Below are 16,726 nucleotides of genomic sequence, written 5' to 3' on the forward strand. Positions count from 1 at the left end.
GAAGAATAAAACTATCGGATAGCAATCGTGTGCTTGAGAAGCTTTGCAATCACACTAATCATTAGTAACACAAAGCAAAATATAAATGGAGCGAGGAACAAATAGACATGAAGAAATTATTATAACGCGATAATCACATATGCGTATACTAAACAAGATTAAACCAAAAGGTTTCTCTGTTGGATACCGTCATTGCGAAGAACGACCTCTGGTAATAACATTAAGGTTTACAAATCTTGTAAACACAACGGCTCACTGTTGACACAGCTTCAGATGACTGCGTATTGGTTTTAGTTTAACTGTGTAATGTTCCAGTTTAAAGTGTAAAGAAAACGACTTTATACGTCCGCTCATATAAATTCAGGACTTGAGAGCAGGAAATGGACACGGCAATGATATTTCCACTGGGCTTCATGTGGATCTGTCGTACTACCTTACCTTTCGATAGTACACGGAGAAGCGGCAGCCGCTTGCGTTACTAGGGGCTTGCGTTGACTCCACCTTTTATGTTAATTTCAATGTGCTCTTCAGGCTTGTGTCTAAAGGCGCACAGTGAATGGGAGTGTAAACGGGCTTTCGCTAGGCGCTGTGGGAGTGTTTGTGTCTCTCCGGTGAGGAATAGAGAGACCCATGGATGTACGATAATGGTGTCGGCGTGGAATTGTGCCTCATAGGAAGCATATTACCAAAAACAGCTCTGAGAAAAGGAGTCGCCTTCAGTCGAGTCATGGGAGGCCAGATAACCCGAAATAGCTTGTACGGTGAGGAAAAACGATATGCATCTTAGAAGGGGGAAGTACCTGTATGTGTCCGTTGCATATGCCTAATCCAGTGTTGTTACTGTCGGTGTACTGTTTATCAGGGCAACACTAATTATGAGGTTTAGAGTAACTTTCAAGGTTAACCCCTAGCTGAGATTAATCATCAAATAACGTGTCTTGTTACAAGGATATGTAGACTAGCAGTAATTAACGTCAGAAAGGATATAGCTACACGCATCGCTAGTTACAACGTATGGTAAGAAATGCACATAAATATAGACTTTATTACATCCGATGTTGGTTGATCGTATGGCTACGTCAACTATCTAATTGTATAACACTTTTTATTATTATTTTATTTATTATGCCATTACTATATTCCTATGTAATGAGCTACTGCCTTGTTTTATGCGCTAACGCGGAGATAACGATTTGACAGTAGACACGCTTTCTTCTCTCTTGCTACTATGGCAGCTAAAGTACACGAGCTCAATTAAGTGAAATTGCAGAAGTTTTCCTCAAACGGTAGTATTACTAGTAGTGCATTAGCTACGCAGTCTGCCTATTTGCTTGCAATGGACAGCTGGTTCGCCCCGAGGGATTGAAAATCCATAGATCAATTGTTATTTGTAAAAACCTTGTCCATCTTAGAAACATTCTCAAAAGTGACATTTGGGGATACAAATGCAGAGCTTCATTAGTCTTTGTATTTCTCCGTGTACCTGATGACATGTCACTCTCTTCCCACAACTTGTGTGCCTTTATAGTGGCAGTTTATTCAACAATTCCTAGAATCTATTCTTCCAGTTTTAGAGAATCAATATTCATAAGAAATGGAGATGTATTTTGTGTATATTTTCAAGCATTGAAAATACCTCTAAAATCACTATTTTTATCAGTGTTTGTAAAGTGGGCCATATTGTCATGACATGTAATGTAGAGGACTTGTTCTAAACGTACTGGTAAATTGTGACAAGTATGTGTTAAAAGAGGTGCAAGCATAAATGAAGAGGATTTTTTTAATTGAGCCAGCGCAGAACATGTTTGCAATGACAAGAGACTGCTAAAATTAGTAGTGTGCGCTTTTCAGGTCTTACGATCAGATAGGCTACTGCTTACGATTGGGCAAAGTAAGGAATTAGATATGCGCCACAGCTATTTTTGAGCACGTTTGCATTCTAGTTGCAGCAGGCCTATATTTACTGTCACTACACTATTCGATGTGACTAATGCATCTTTAGCTTGCCTACTCATCTCATAGTGCAAAATTAATTTCACAGAAAGTCTGGGAAGCCATTACCGTGCACCAATTCCTACATCAAACACTAAGTTGTCTATCACTGAACACCTTGGACATGTGGCCATTCATTCTAATTTAGCCTAATTATGTATTCGGTTAGGATAGATTGGAATAAAACCAATACACACTGCATCCTATCCTCAGGACTAGGGTTACTGACCACATTCTCCTATGGATGGTCTTTCTTATTTCCTGCCTCTGACAAGTTAGTTAGGGTTCATTTCCTGTACCACACTATAGTGCCTGTAGTTTCACTACAGAATGAGTTGAGGGACAGTCTGTTACAGTGGTTAGCTATATAGGCTACACTTCACAAGCATTGTGGGTGTAGGGTCTCAACACTTTATAAGCAAACCTTAGAGTAGATTATTTTGACCTGTTGTCACTTACAGTAATTGAGTTTCAGCTGAACATGTGAATAATCATTTGTGGATTCCTTTGTGGTCACAGGGTTCTCCAGCATTAAGGCGTAGGCTTACGTCAAGGTCATGGAACACACCCAGTATTGGCAATGAATAAAACAAAAGCCCTCTGCCTCTAAATATAAGTTGATTAAAATTCAAGTACCATATCCCACATCCCACTAAGGCATTTGCAGATGACATTGAAGTCCTCATTGAAGCAAGCAACTGCAAGTGATAGTTATTGATTGCTTTCTCTGGGGTGGATTGCCAATTATAAACCACCCCAAAATAGTTTCTAATCATTGTAATTGTTGGAAACTCCAATCATACAGAGCACATTTGAGTATGAATTCTTTTTAATAAAATCATCACAAGAATATCGTGATTATAACCAGGAATACAGATTTTTTTCTTGGTCAGTTTAATTTATCCTGCAAATATTAGCTATTCTTATAATATAAAGTCAAAGAATGTGCAAAACTTAAAATAAGAAGCACATTATCAAAATGATTGCACTAAGGTTAAGACAGAGATTTATATCTGGGCAACTGAAAAAGCTCAGTTTGAAAACATGTGAAGAAAGCACAACCAAGGGGAAATGGCCGTGAGTTTTCTTATTCTGAAAAAAAACATTCTGGTTATTCAAATCAATACAAAGTAAGAGAAAGGTGGATGTAAACGCAGGGGATTTTTAAGGTCAGGTGGTATTAGTGAGGCTGTAAACATACATAATGATCCTGCCATAATACCGAGAGTATGGATCTCAGTCACATCCCAAATGTTTCCATGACCAGAGTTTCTCCTCATATTGCAGTGCCAATTGGTATAGCACTGCCTTTAAGTGGTAATAGTGTGTTCTAAAACTCTACCTTGAGCCATATTCTTTTTTTGGCCGAACTACTGTTCTTTATGTACAAGTTGAAGGTGGAGTGCTAGGACTGGAAGAAATAAGAAGATTTCCTCTTCTTGTCATTGCGCTTGAAAGGAAAAATGTAAATGCCTAGGATTAAATTTTTAGCTCACCCAGGTCAGCCCTAACAATGACGAGCCTCGACAGCAAGCCCTTTTGCATGTTTTCCCAGAGGGTGTGTGAGTGTGTGTATCCCAGATTCTGTGGAACTGCGGGTGAACTTTATGCCGTGTGTTATGAACACACTGACATGGAGGGAGCACAGGTAATACAAAGAGGAAACTGCTTCTGCTTTTTTTATCTGCAGACCGGTCGAACACGCGGAATAGCGGCAGCCATCATATAGCTCTCAAATTACGATTACCATGTTGTTTTTTTCAGTTATTCATTTGCCTAAAAGACGCCCTTCTGTTTGCATGTCAGCTGATCAAGGCTCAGATGCTGCTTAGGTGCTGCTCGTCTACAAACTCCCTTAGAGCTTAACTTTTTGTTACCACCTATTCCTGCCTGCAGTTTATCACATTTAGCTGTAAATAAATCAACTCACTTGCCAAATTTGTGCCTTTGCTTACTAGTTTATACTGCAGAAAGAAATCCTAATGTTTGTGCTTTGGTTATTTCTGTTTTGGATGAACCATAACAAAGAGATTGTGGTTAATGACGCTGATTATTTGTGTATGTGGTACACAGCATGTAAATATTTGTTTATTTCTAGAGTAAACTTTCGATGATATGTGAACAAGACCATGCTTTGTAGCTGAGAGTAAGCATCATTAAATACACTTCCTGGCTATGGTATTTTATAGGATAAACACACCTGCTTCTGCCTTACTTGTCTTGGCTTGTGTCCAACCTATTTTTGTATGTGGGCTTGGCCAGTGTATTGCGCTGTCAGTCCGGGTCCATTTGTTGTGGGAATGCCTCCAACTCAGGTATGCTGTAGATGACCTACAATATAGACAGGTCAGTGGAAACCAAGCTTTCCATCCTTTACATTTTTATAAATGATCTATACATACAGCTGGATATTAACTGAAGCGGTTCTGGTTAATTGCTTTTCTTTAGAAAACACCTGCAGTGCCCCATCTGGTTTTTGAATGTAGAACATCACGCTGCCACCTTTTATTCATCTCCTCAGTGATTTGTCAGACGTACAGCTGGGATATGCCACTGTTTACATCTTGTGGAGAACACAAGCTTGTTGGATCTCACAACACAAGGAGAGACTTCAAAAGGGAAGAAGCTCTTGGTTAGCTTTTGAATTATTCTTGCACAGATTCTCATGGCTCATCTGTCTATTCACAAGTGCTGTTCAAGCAGATCAGCAGATTTTCTTTCTTTCTTTCTCCAGGCAGAGCTAGTAAGATTAAAGCCTTAATACAATAGTGACCTTTCAGTTTTCATGAAAAAGACATTCAGTGGTGATAACATCGGTTTTAAACCGAATTAGGTGCACCCTCAGATCCAAATATAAAAGCAGTTTTTCCTTGAGCAATGGGAAAACTGATGTGGGGGATGTGTGCTGTGATGGGCCAATAAATTGGCCATTGTTGTAGAATGAAATGTCCCGCTTACCCCACCTCCCATGGGCAGCATTGGTAGCCCTCTGTGGCTCAGAATCGCAAGGCACAGTTAATGGATGAGTTCACAGTATTAAGAATGCCGTGCTTTAAGTCTGACAGGAATGCAAGAAACAGCACAGCTTTAGTGTTATGGCCCGAGTGACTGTTATCAATTTTGTGTGCCACAAGAGGCACGTGACATAATTTGTATATTAAAAATGCCACACCACAAGAATGAAAGAAATAAGGTAAAATAATGAGATCTGCCCATGACATGACTAAATGCATTTTAGATACAAATTGGAAGTATGCCTGAAGACAGCAGTCCCTAAAAACAAGCGTTTCTTCAAGGCCTGCAGGTCTTTTGAATGGGCTTTGTTGACAGGGGAAACCTACTGTTCATAAGGACTGAACACGTTGAACCTGAAAGGCTACAGAAAAGCAAAAAGCCACACCCACATGGATCTGCCTCTGATCACACAATGCTTCTGAGTATTCAACAAAATGAATCCTGCTTTTACTGTGAATTATTCCCTTCAACATTATTCTTGTTATTATTGTTACTGTTATCATTAATATAAATATACTACTACCAACAACAGCAACAATTATACGTCATCATTATGATTAATAGTTGTTTCTGATATTTTACATACTTTTTTGAATGTAAGCAATTTGGTTGAAGGTGCAATTAGTTAGAAAGTAGGTATGGCAACAGCAGAATTATTTTGTGTGACCTTACAAAGGACACCGCTGACAGTTTGAAATGCTATTAGGTTCTTTCGCACTGTCATTAGTAAAATATCTCATTTCAGATTATGTCATGAACTGATGTGTATGGGAATGTTTACCCACAGTATGTTTGCCTTGACCTTTGACAATTATGCTGGGAGTTACTTAAACAGACTTACAGGCAGGCGCTCTGATGATGATGTAATATGGTCACTGGTGTCAGCTGTCAGATCAGTTTGTTACTTGTGCCTTTACAAGACCTCTGACTTCTGCAGGTCAGGAGAGGCAGATCAATGAGATCCCTTCCCTGTTCTACTCAATGGAAAGCAAAATCGTCTTGTAGATAAATTACTGAAATAAGTATGCTTTATCACATCTAACTGAACAATTTGTGCTGATGGTAATTATTAACCAAAATGTGTTCTGAGTGAATGGCTGAGAATAATGTGCTCTCCATAATGTTCAGCTTCCTTGGAGTCATTCTGTGTTCTTGTGTCATTTTGTAAAAGATTATCTCCATTATACAAATGATACTGCAATTTTGATAAATAAGTAATACAAGATTCATCATAATTCAAGATATGTAAGGTGTTTAGTTTTAATACAAAACCACGATTGTGTTAAGGCCATCCTGCACAGAAGAGCAGCAAAGAATGACAGTTGGGAAAATTGTTGTAACAAAATTGCCCGGCTCAGTAGTAGGAAACAAATTTGATGTAATCCTGGTCAGCATCCACTGATTCCCTTTTTTTAGATATCATGTTCTATAGTAATCAAGTGGAGGTGTAATAGAACATTGCATGTTCAAATCCTATCTGTGACTCTAAGTAAAGCACTTGAGTATATTTCCTCCATAAACAGCCAGTTGTTTAAACGGATGATATTTTAAATGAAATTGTAGATTGCCTTGGACTTGAGTTTCTACTAAACAAATAGGTAAATAAATTACTTCTACTTACAACACGTGACATAAATAAAATTGTTCAGAAAGGGTATTTATTGTGTATATAAATGATATTTGTAAGTATTTATAAGTGATTCTTAATGAAGAACACACCCCTTTCACAGTGACTGTATGAAAGGGATGATCCTGACTCTCCATTCCCCTTTCTCATTTTTCTGCACTGGTGCATTCAAGTCTGAGCTGCTATGTGTCTTCATTCAAGCCTTCAAGACAATTTCACAGAAGCAGAGCAATCAATCAGATGAGATCAATGGATTTCAGATGAATTTGACTGCCGACGTGAGTGCAGATGGAATGTATGCCAAGTTTTATGGATGTAAAAAACATATAAGGTATTATTGGCGATACTGGTCTTGAGCAGAGGAAAATATTTTTTGAAAGGGACCAATCCTAGGAAGTAATACTGACCAATAATGTAAATGTCAAGAGTTAATACTGAGTGAAAGGCGAACATTACACACAGGGGACTGGACATTCCGCTGATAAATTAATAGTTTGGAAGGAAGATATTTCAGAGACTTGTGAAACACATCCCTGGGATGGATTAAGTCTGGGCGTAGCTCTTCCTCTGCAGATGTCAGTTTCAATTCTGAGGGGACTCTAGAATAACTTAAGTTGAATTTGGCATTAGTAACTTCATATTATCCAGGTCCAGCTGAAACTGAAAGCGTGTTCTCATAAAATAAGCTCTTGTGGGTTCCATTGAGTTGCAGGGTGAGTAGGTTTATTGATGCTTATTGACATGAAAATGACTTTTCACGCATTTGTGTTAAAACACAGGTCAGTGATGGAGGCAGAGAGAGAGAGGCATAAAGGCATAGCTGGGCTTGTGTCCAACCAAAAGTAGACAGGTATTAATACAAGAGAATAAAAGGACATAGAATTGTTTTGAGAAATGTCAAATGTATCAGTTCAGCTGCAGTGACAGGCTAATTTATTATTTTGTGTGAAAACCTTGTCAGTCCTTATCAGATTTTAGAAAATGTAAAGTTCATATTGGCCTCCAACAGGCATACAGGTCACTTTGCCCTTTTCAGTGACCATTGCACCTTGTAGGGAGTGGTGCCTGCACATGCTGTAGGTACTAAACCCTTAAGTCATGAAGGGGTTTTACCTTTGACCTATGACAAGGTGCAAATTGGGCATTCAGATTCCATCCATGGCCACGAACTGGAACGAGCCACTGTCACACATGATTGCTTTTAAAGATTCCGTATTACCGGCAATGTATTCCCGATGGCCTTAAGGCTGGGCTTTATGGGCAAATGCACACTGGATGAGAATTCTTACATAATTTGGTTTTGTCAGCTATTAAAGGAATGGAGGCGGTTTCAGTGGGAATGGCACCATTGAATTTGTATTCTAGATCCCCAGATATAGATGAAGACCTTTAAGTGACTGCAGACAAAGGACTATCCCCCTCCCATACTTGGGCTTTACATCACAGTATTTAATAGCATGGCTTCACTGTGCAGTGAGTTATGAAATAACTAGCCGGTTCCAAGCATTGAAGATTTCTTGAGGGGCGAGTCGTTGTCATGGTTGGGAGAATTTTGCAGTGATCATATTGATGAGTCTGTATTCATTATAGAACCATCACTTCAGGGACATTTTTCAAATAAAATGTCCTCATGTAAAGTTCACAAAAAACATTACATTTCCAAAAATATATGAATAAATAGTGTATATTGGATTTACAACCAACTTACTAACTCATTACCCATAAAGCTTCAGTTCAGTACTACGGTTTTTTTGTAAATCTCAGACATCCTTCTTGTTTAATTTATGTATTAAATCTGCTTTTATGTCAATATTATCATTTCAGTTCTGATGTAAGATATTCTGATTTAAAAATGAATGAATTAAGTTACAAAATGGCATATTATTAAGCTAAAAATAGCAATAGGTTTTTTTATTTTTCTGTTAGTGGAGGCCAAGATTTCCCTATCATTGTGTGAAAAACGGCAGTCAAATCGTTGTTTCTTCACTGGCAGTGTTACTCCTTTAACAGGAGAATATAAAAATCAACAGCTGTCTTAAATAATCAGGCATGTATTTGACAGGAACATTTGACAGACGCAACAAGCTGTACCATCTTACTCATCACATCCCTGTCTCAAAGAATAAGGTGCTCACAATGTTGAAAAGAAAAATCAAACACCAATCAGATCATCCTGTATTGCCACCATTGGCAGCTTCTGCAGCGTATAAAGACTGGTTTTCACAGACACCTGCTGAAGGAAATAAAGACAGTCATTCATGCTGAATCTTGTAATGAATTAAACATGAACTGCATCCAAACGATTTCGGATTTCTAATATAATTCAAACAGTTCTTCAGCCCCAGCTACAAAGCTTTGTTGTCCCCATTTCCCTGAATGCATTTTAGACAGCTTTTATGAACTTCCAATAGCTCAACATCCTATAGGTTGTGATACCCTCTTTTCAGCCTTTTCAGTCTTTTCAGATAGACTTTCTCAGATTGGCCCAAAAAGGGCACCGCAGCAAATATTGTCATCAAACAGAAGTGGTTTGTGAAAAAAGCATTCACCAAGCATGTACTTCAAAACTTCACTGTATACTAGATGAAGTCTACCTACAACCTGCTTTGTGTCTTTAAGTGATCAGAGACTTGCATATAGAGAAATTATTCTGAAAAATGTTTAATAGACATACAGTATACATCATAGTAAATGACAGATTTAGATCTGAGTGTCTGTGAACTTCAAGCACGGGCATAAGCTTGAATATGTTTTACTTTAATAGGATATGTGATCTGAAATGTAATGTATATTTTAGTCTATGGCTGAGGTCTTGTGGAGACACATCTGTTTTTTCCCTATACAATTGCCAGATACTGAGTGAGGAGGTGAGAAGGTGGTAGGCGTGCTATACTTTACCTTTGTCCCTGGGATGGAACTTCAATAATTTTAGTGACAAAAACTCCTTAACTAGACTGGGTGGAAACATAGTGTTCAATAATAAACACTATCTATTACCATATGTCATCAGTTTTCTCTTTTACACTATTGGTGACCTGTTATCATTTAGTTTCTATATTATAAATATTATTACCTACTATATATAAAAAACAAAGCTTTTTGTAATTTGGTGATATAGTTGTTGTGTGATCTACAATTGACTAATAAATTGTGTGTTGACTGTTTTGCACAGCACATTTTAATGAGTACAAGTATCAGATACTGGTCATTCCACACTTGTGCTCCAGGAAGTGCTGGGACCTTTACTTGCTGTAGAAAGTGGGATTTATGGAAGTTTCTTATCAGTAAAGATCTATATTCATATAATCATCAATGGTCTGGACACTACTTGTTACAATTGCCTTGCCCCAACCTTCAAGGCAACATTTTAAATCAGAAAAAGTCAAAAAACATAGCCAGGTGCGACTTTACACGTGAGAGAAGCGCATTGACCAAACCTTCTCCTTCACTATTAGATTCTTTGGGAGGTCCGTTCCCTGCCACCTCTCACCGGTGTCACCACAAGCCCAAGCGATGCCTGCCTGTCCAGCAATGTGCCGGATTCCCATCCAGCCCCTTGCTGTTCCACCCCAATGCCAAGGGCTCCCAGATTATCATGGACCTGTCCCAGAAAGCAGTCAAGAGGCAGGCCAGCTTCTGCAACGCCATAACCTTCAGCAACCGGCCAATTGCTCTGTATGAGCAAGTCAGGCTCAAGGTACGTCTAGGAAAAACAATCCGCTAATGAGATTGACATGTAAATCCTGCTCTATGTGTGTTAGTTCCCTTCCGGACTCTACCTGTTCCTGTTTTGGCTAAAGAAGCTTAGGAAGTTTCCACTATCACCTACTCATAGGGTACACTCATAGGGTACACATGGCATTATGAGCTATGTTAGTGACTTATTTTTGAATACTAAGATATGTTTAAAGCCATAAAAAGATAATATGAATAGCAAAAACCGCAACACTGACTATTTATCACCAGTTATTTTGGTGATAAATTTGTAAGGAGCGTTTCGTTGCCTTTCACAGACCTGAATGAGTGTCCCACACAAGACAGTCTTTTGAGAATGTCCTGAAAACAGAAGTCAAGCTGTGTGTAGATGTCAGGTTGCAATATATGCATGTATTTGTGTACACATATACATATACATATACACATGAAGAAGCTGTTGATATGAAGTGAAGGAGTACACTACCTCAAAAGCCACAGTACTAAAAGCCACAGACATATTCATGTGCAGGTTGACCCTGTATATGGCAGACAAGACTGATCCTCCATCGTCCCACAGATCACAAAAAAGCAGTGCTGCTGGAGTGGAGCTCTGCGCCTGGGCTTCACCACCAAGGACCCATCCCGCATCAATCCCGACACCCTGCCCAAGTACGCCTGTCCCGACCTGGTGTCCCAAAGCGGCTTCTGGGCAAAAGCCCTGCCCGAGGAGTTCGCCAACGAGGGGAATGTCGTGGCCTTCTGGGTGGACAAGAAGGGCCGGGTCTTCTACCGCATCAACGACTCCAGCCCCATGCTGTTCTTCAGTGGTGTTCGCACCATCGAGCCCCTGTGGGCCCTCATTGATGTTTACGGCCTGACCAGAGGAGTGCAGCTGCTTGGTAAGTAAAGAGCACCTCAAAGCAGAAGGTCGCCTGGTCATAGACGCCCCATGATTTTACTTCCACAGTATATTCAGCTCATAATTCTTTTTCAGTGGTCTTTCTTCATTTGATTGTGTCTTTCAGTGTTTTTTTAGTTTCCATGTTTTTTTTTTTGTTAGCAAGGTCACGTCTTTAGTCATGGGATGCTGAAAACCACCGAAATGCATAGTGACTTGCATAGAACATTATTTTTTCCAAAACAAATTAGCGGGGTCCTGTGGAAATAGATGAAGAGATTGCTGTAGACTTGTTGCATAGAAACACAGTTGTTAAGTACACAAGATTTGCCACCTTAAGGGCTTTTCTGAAAGTTGGACCAACCAGTTTGAATGGTTTCTCCATAAACAATTGAACAATGAAAAAAGATCTTCTCCTGTCTGAAAATGAACTACAAGGATGAGCCTGTTACCACTGAGTGTTATTTGTTATATAAATCCATGGCAACCTCTATTAACAGTTCAACACAAACAAGCATTTACAACAGGAGGGTTTCACATGTAACACATCTTGAAACCAGTTTATGAATTTAGCAAGTGTAAATGTGAATGAAAACACACAATTTTGCTGAACCATGCATTTCCAAGTGACAAATTGGGAGAAACCAAACTGTCAAAATGTAGTAGTGAATCTTTGCTTGGTTATAGAGCAGATGTGACAGGTTGCCCATGTCTGTGATACAGAGTGACACCAAGATAGATTTAGGTGTTAGTGTGTTACAAAAACACTGAATAATGTGACTGTAGGTATAGAAGTACTTATGTAAATACAAGGAGATTCACTGAGCAAGACTGTCAATATCTTGTTCTGCCTTACAGAATTATACCTTGTTGGTATAATTGTCAGCAAAAACTTTAGCTGAAGCCCTCTGTGGTCTCTCAGTGATTTACTGGAAAGAAGGCTGAAAACAGTACTTGCTTGTCTGAAGCATTGCTTCCTCTCTTTCTTTCTCTATCTCTCCCCCTTCCTCCTTCTCTCTCTGTCTGTCCTTTTTTGTTTTATACATTCTGTCATGTCCAAGGACGAATAAGCGACCATATGGCTGTGTGTTTGCATTAGGCTGTAAGTGCATATCATGCTCTTCGCTAAAAATGCTTCGGCTATTGATATAGCACACTTTGTTTTCAAATGAGCATCCCTCTACTCTCTAGGGAATTTCATGCTGTCATCACTTTTGGTTAAAAATAGAATGGGGTCACATGCTTTTCAGATAACGCCATTTAACCTAATTTTAAGATGTGCCAATTGACAGCACCCTCTCTCCTATCTCATCATGGGATGTTTTGTGTTCAGCACAAGAGTAGGGCTGTCTGAAGCCCTCTGTCCTTGGAGGCACTGTCTCAAGTGGTGTACATTTGCGATGATGTCACACAGCAAAACTCGTGTTCCTCGACAGACCGGGAGAGTGATGATGTCAGAAAATGGCCAGGGTAAAATTTCACTTTGCCTGCTCAGATTAAAGTATGCCGAGGAGCAAGAACATCATTGCAAAATAAAATAGATCAGGCGTGGAGAGTGGTTGCTTTTGCCAGTAACGTGTCTCGAACAGTAAGCGAGAGGAAAGTGGAATGTCTGTACATCCCTGACCCCCTGCAAAATGAAATGCTGCTTGCAGCATTGTTCTAAAAGCGCTCTCACAGCCCCAGGGCAATCAATTCCAGGTTTGTCTCTGTGCTTTGCGAAGTCATAGATGGTGACACCTATGTGGGGGAGGGAACAGCCTCCCATCTGAACCCTTTCTTTCTTTCTGTTTAGTGAGTTTATTTTCCTCAGCTATATGTTCAGTATTGCCTTACGATGCATGAGTCTAAATGTCTAATGGCCATTACTGGCCTCCCTGGTCTCTGATTTCATCTTCGCTGTTGTACAGAAGTGGTGCCTGCGGATCACATCATTCACTGGACTGTATGCTGTAGCTAGTCGTAGCTGTTAAGCCTGTGCAGGTCAAAACCACTTCCCTGTTTGCTAATGAAAGTATTTTTACAATAAACCACAGGATTTACCCTCCAATTACAGCGAATCAGTTTGGCTGACCTGATGTCAAAGTGTATTTTCCATTTATTCTGTTGTTTTTGTGACAATGTCTGTTTCTAAAACAGGCTGCCACTGAGGAACTGAACAGAGAGATCGACCTCAAGGTTATATTATTGTCTTTCCATTGTTTCATTACATTTGAGTGAAAATTCAAAATCATTGGAAAGCGACATATCAATACAGCCATCATATCTGGGTATCATCCTTTCAAATATGAAATAAGACGGCGTAATGTTTGTGGCAGTCACCCGAGACAGTGCTTCGGTGTTAGCGCCTGCTAAAAAAAATTCCAGTTGCTTTATTTGGCGTCGGCAGTTGTGTCCAGCCGCTTTCAGACACTGTTTTGTTCCTTTCACGTTCGTTTTTTTTTTCCATTTTGCGTCGGATGTGCATTGACCTAAGTGCCGTTTGTAGGCGCTGTGAGACATGCTGCAGCTGCGTTTGCTTGCGTCACTGCGACAGAGCGGGACTCGGCGGTTCCGTTTTTGCCTTAGTGCGGTGACTCCGGCGTGCACCTGAGAACGCGAAGGCTGTGCACACTTCCAATGCAGCTTTCACTTTCTCTTCAGATCAACACTGCCGTGTGTCCGACCGAATCAGGGGCATCTTTTCCCTGCTGGCTTTTGCATTGCCTTGCATCTAGTTTCAGTGTAATTTAATGGCCGCGCTCTGCACGCATTTGGGCACGTGCTCTTTGCTGCACTGTACCGGACCAGGCATTCTGCAAGTGTGTAAATCCACAGTATGAGACAATGCACACTGAACTCTTGTCTGCAATTTATTTCTAACATGTAGCCCTTCCAGTAGGTAATGCACCTGGTAATAAGGTGCAATAAGGTAATGCACCTAGTAATAAGGTGCAATAAGGTAACACACCTGGATACTGGTCTCATTGATCAAATGAGCCTGGTTTTATTTTCTCATCAGGGCAAGAAAAAAAAAACCATACTGATACATTTATTTAAGAAATGCATTTGTTTTTACAATGTAATAAAGAAGAGCTTTTCCCAGTAGAAGGTAATATCACCTATCTTAGTCTCCCCCCTCGGCATTAAGCGATTTTAAAGGTATTTTACGTAATAAATATCTAAAAATAAATTTGCATTTCACGATATACAAAGCAAAAGCAACTACACAGAATGGGTGAAGTGCTGAATGAATTTGTCCAGTTTAAGTTTCAACTTGACACTGAAAACAGAATACATATTGATTTAAATTACAGTCTTCAAAAAGGGAAGCTGTTACTTTCAAAGGCTATAGCCCACTTGGAATACAGCCATATATCTTGAGTACCCTCATTTCTCTCCCAATCAAGCCAAGTGTCCTTCCAACCATGCTTTTGAACAGCTCATGTTTTGGCCGAAAGATTCACAATGTTATTTTTTAACCTGGAAATTGCATTTGTTTTCATGATTTCCTTTCCCATTATTGATTGCTCAAAGTCAGTTTAACTGACTTGTTTGATAGCCGAAATGACCTCACAATCTTACAATGATCTTAAAATGGTGGGAAAATATACTTTCAGATGTTTACTGATACATCAGTGCTTCAGTCACTGTTTTTTTTTTTTGTTGCTAAGTGGCAAACAGGTAATTACAGACATGAGAATGTTGGGGTCAATTTTCTTGGTCTGGGAGAGTTTCCAAAGGTGTGTTAAAGAAGGTAGAATGGCCTGCAGTTACCCCTGGACTACAATAGTTAAATGCCTAAGTCACACGAAGCTGATCCTTAGTACATGTGATGGTTCCCTCAGGTTATTGCCTTCCTAACAGATATTTGTTGAATTATAATCACTACACATGATTCATGCATTAGGCGATATGCGTCTTTGAAAATCCCCACCCCCTAATGGAACAGTGTGTGACAGGGAGGGATAAATCTCACTTCACTAGCAGTAGCAGAGCTTTGTTACCTCTGTGGTACGGGGGAGGGGGGGGGGGCACTCTTGTCGCGTTCTTTTTATGTACCCCTATGTGTTTGATGAAGTCTGCTTAATTGGCAGTTAACTTCTGTGAGCAAATCCTTTTCTCCACACACTGACAGCGGAAAAAGGTCAGGGGGTGTCTCTCCTGAATCTTCACTGGAAGCGCTTCGCAGGTTAAAGCCGGGCCTTGAACTGCGGTAATGTAATATCACATGGGCTGCCAAAGTATTCTAAGGAAAATGAAACTGTCCCCGGGGTTTTGCAACCAACAATGCAGCCATGTGGTTCAATGAATGTCCACCGATTCACCCCTTGTTCCTTGTCAGACATACTGCTCTGATCCATATGGCAAGGCTGAGCTGCTCCAGCTGTTGTTTTTGAGAGTTCTAGAAGGTTCAACTTCACTTCAGCCTTCTCATGAGAGCTCACTGAGAAACCTCTGGAATAAGAGTGAATTGAGAATGACATCTTGTTTGTAATACTGCCAACCAGAAGTTTTGAAAGCTTTCATTGTTAAACAGGTAATGAGTTGTTCAGGGTTCACCGTCATTCACCGTAGTGTGCTGTACAATATACAGTGCCTGAACTGAAGTGTATATAGTGGTAATAAAAGTAGCTGAACTATTAAATGCAATTTGTTTTCTTTGGATAAAGTTATCTCATTTCTTAACTGTAAATAGTCTGTATCTTTATCCATATAATGTGGATCTGTTCCTCCAAATATAGGAGATGATATAGCTGTATGAGCACGTCTAGTTTGGAGAATGTTTGATTTCGCTCTCTTGCGATGCAGGATTTGACTGTTAGAAAATTCTGATTATATTCCACACAGGTGACAACCTGACCCCAGACTTATCTAGCTTGGTACAGCCATTGATTACTAATCAAGCAAGTGGTCCGCTGCCCATCTATTTCATGTTTAGCAATGAGCCAAACTTGGCTTTAGCAAAATTGCTTTCTTAGTCCACATGGACGCCTCAACAAATACCTGTCCAAAAAAGAAGAAATGCAGTAAGGCTCTTAAAAGGAGAACTGGGGAATGGGCACACAAGGACTTTGATTGAATCTCTGCTCATTTCTGTAAACGCTTTAAACTCTGACCCTATCCACATTCGAATAAATCAGCAGCTTGATTTTCAGTCTTTTTTTAAATTATTTTCAAACTTTATTTTTCAATCTGGCAGTCTCCTCTGTTTATTTATAGGGCTGAATCACAAGTGATTGGGGAACGCAGTCTCCAGTCACAGTGATGGCTTTGTTTCAGGAAAAATAAGCGCGTGCCTTTTGTGCGGGTGAAAAAGCCGGGAACGTTTGATGGATGAGGGAAGGAGAGCGCCCCTACTCATTTGTATCTTTTGAGAAAGTGTCACTTATCACTGACAACATGTCGGCTGGTCCCTGGGTCATCCATTAAACCCTCATAGAGTGCGTCAGTTTAGTCAAAAGGGCAATGTAAAAGATGCCAGAACTGATATAAAAACATATGTGTTGCAATCAGAT

General features: G+C 39.9%; 1 protein-coding gene across 2 annotated transcripts in view; it reads left to right on the top strand.

Moving 5' to 3' along the window:
- The window catches only part of neurl1aa (neuralized E3 ubiquitin protein ligase 1Aa), a 62,767-nt gene that overhangs the window by 27,213 nt on the left and 18,828 nt on the right, over positions 1–16,726 (top strand). Inside the window, exons 1-3 of one of the 2 annotated variants that reach the window (XM_036542010.1) lie at positions 597–761; positions 10,090–10,331; positions 10,908–11,229. In XM_036542010.1, the coding sequence (XP_036397903.1) occupies positions 635–761; positions 10,090–10,331; positions 10,908–11,229 (691 nt within the window). In that variant the 5' untranslated portion in view covers positions 597–634. Of the gene's footprint in view, positions 1–596; positions 762–10,089; positions 10,332–10,907; positions 11,230–16,726 lie in introns of those variants that run through there. The other variant, XM_036542018.1, reaches the window with a different exon arrangement.

Source organism: Megalops cyprinoides, chromosome 1 (assembly GCF_013368585.1).
Source record: "Megalops cyprinoides isolate fMegCyp1 chromosome 1, fMegCyp1.pri, whole genome shotgun sequence".
NCBI classification, from domain to species: domain Eukaryota; kingdom Metazoa; phylum Chordata; class Actinopteri; order Elopiformes; family Megalopidae; genus Megalops; species Megalops cyprinoides.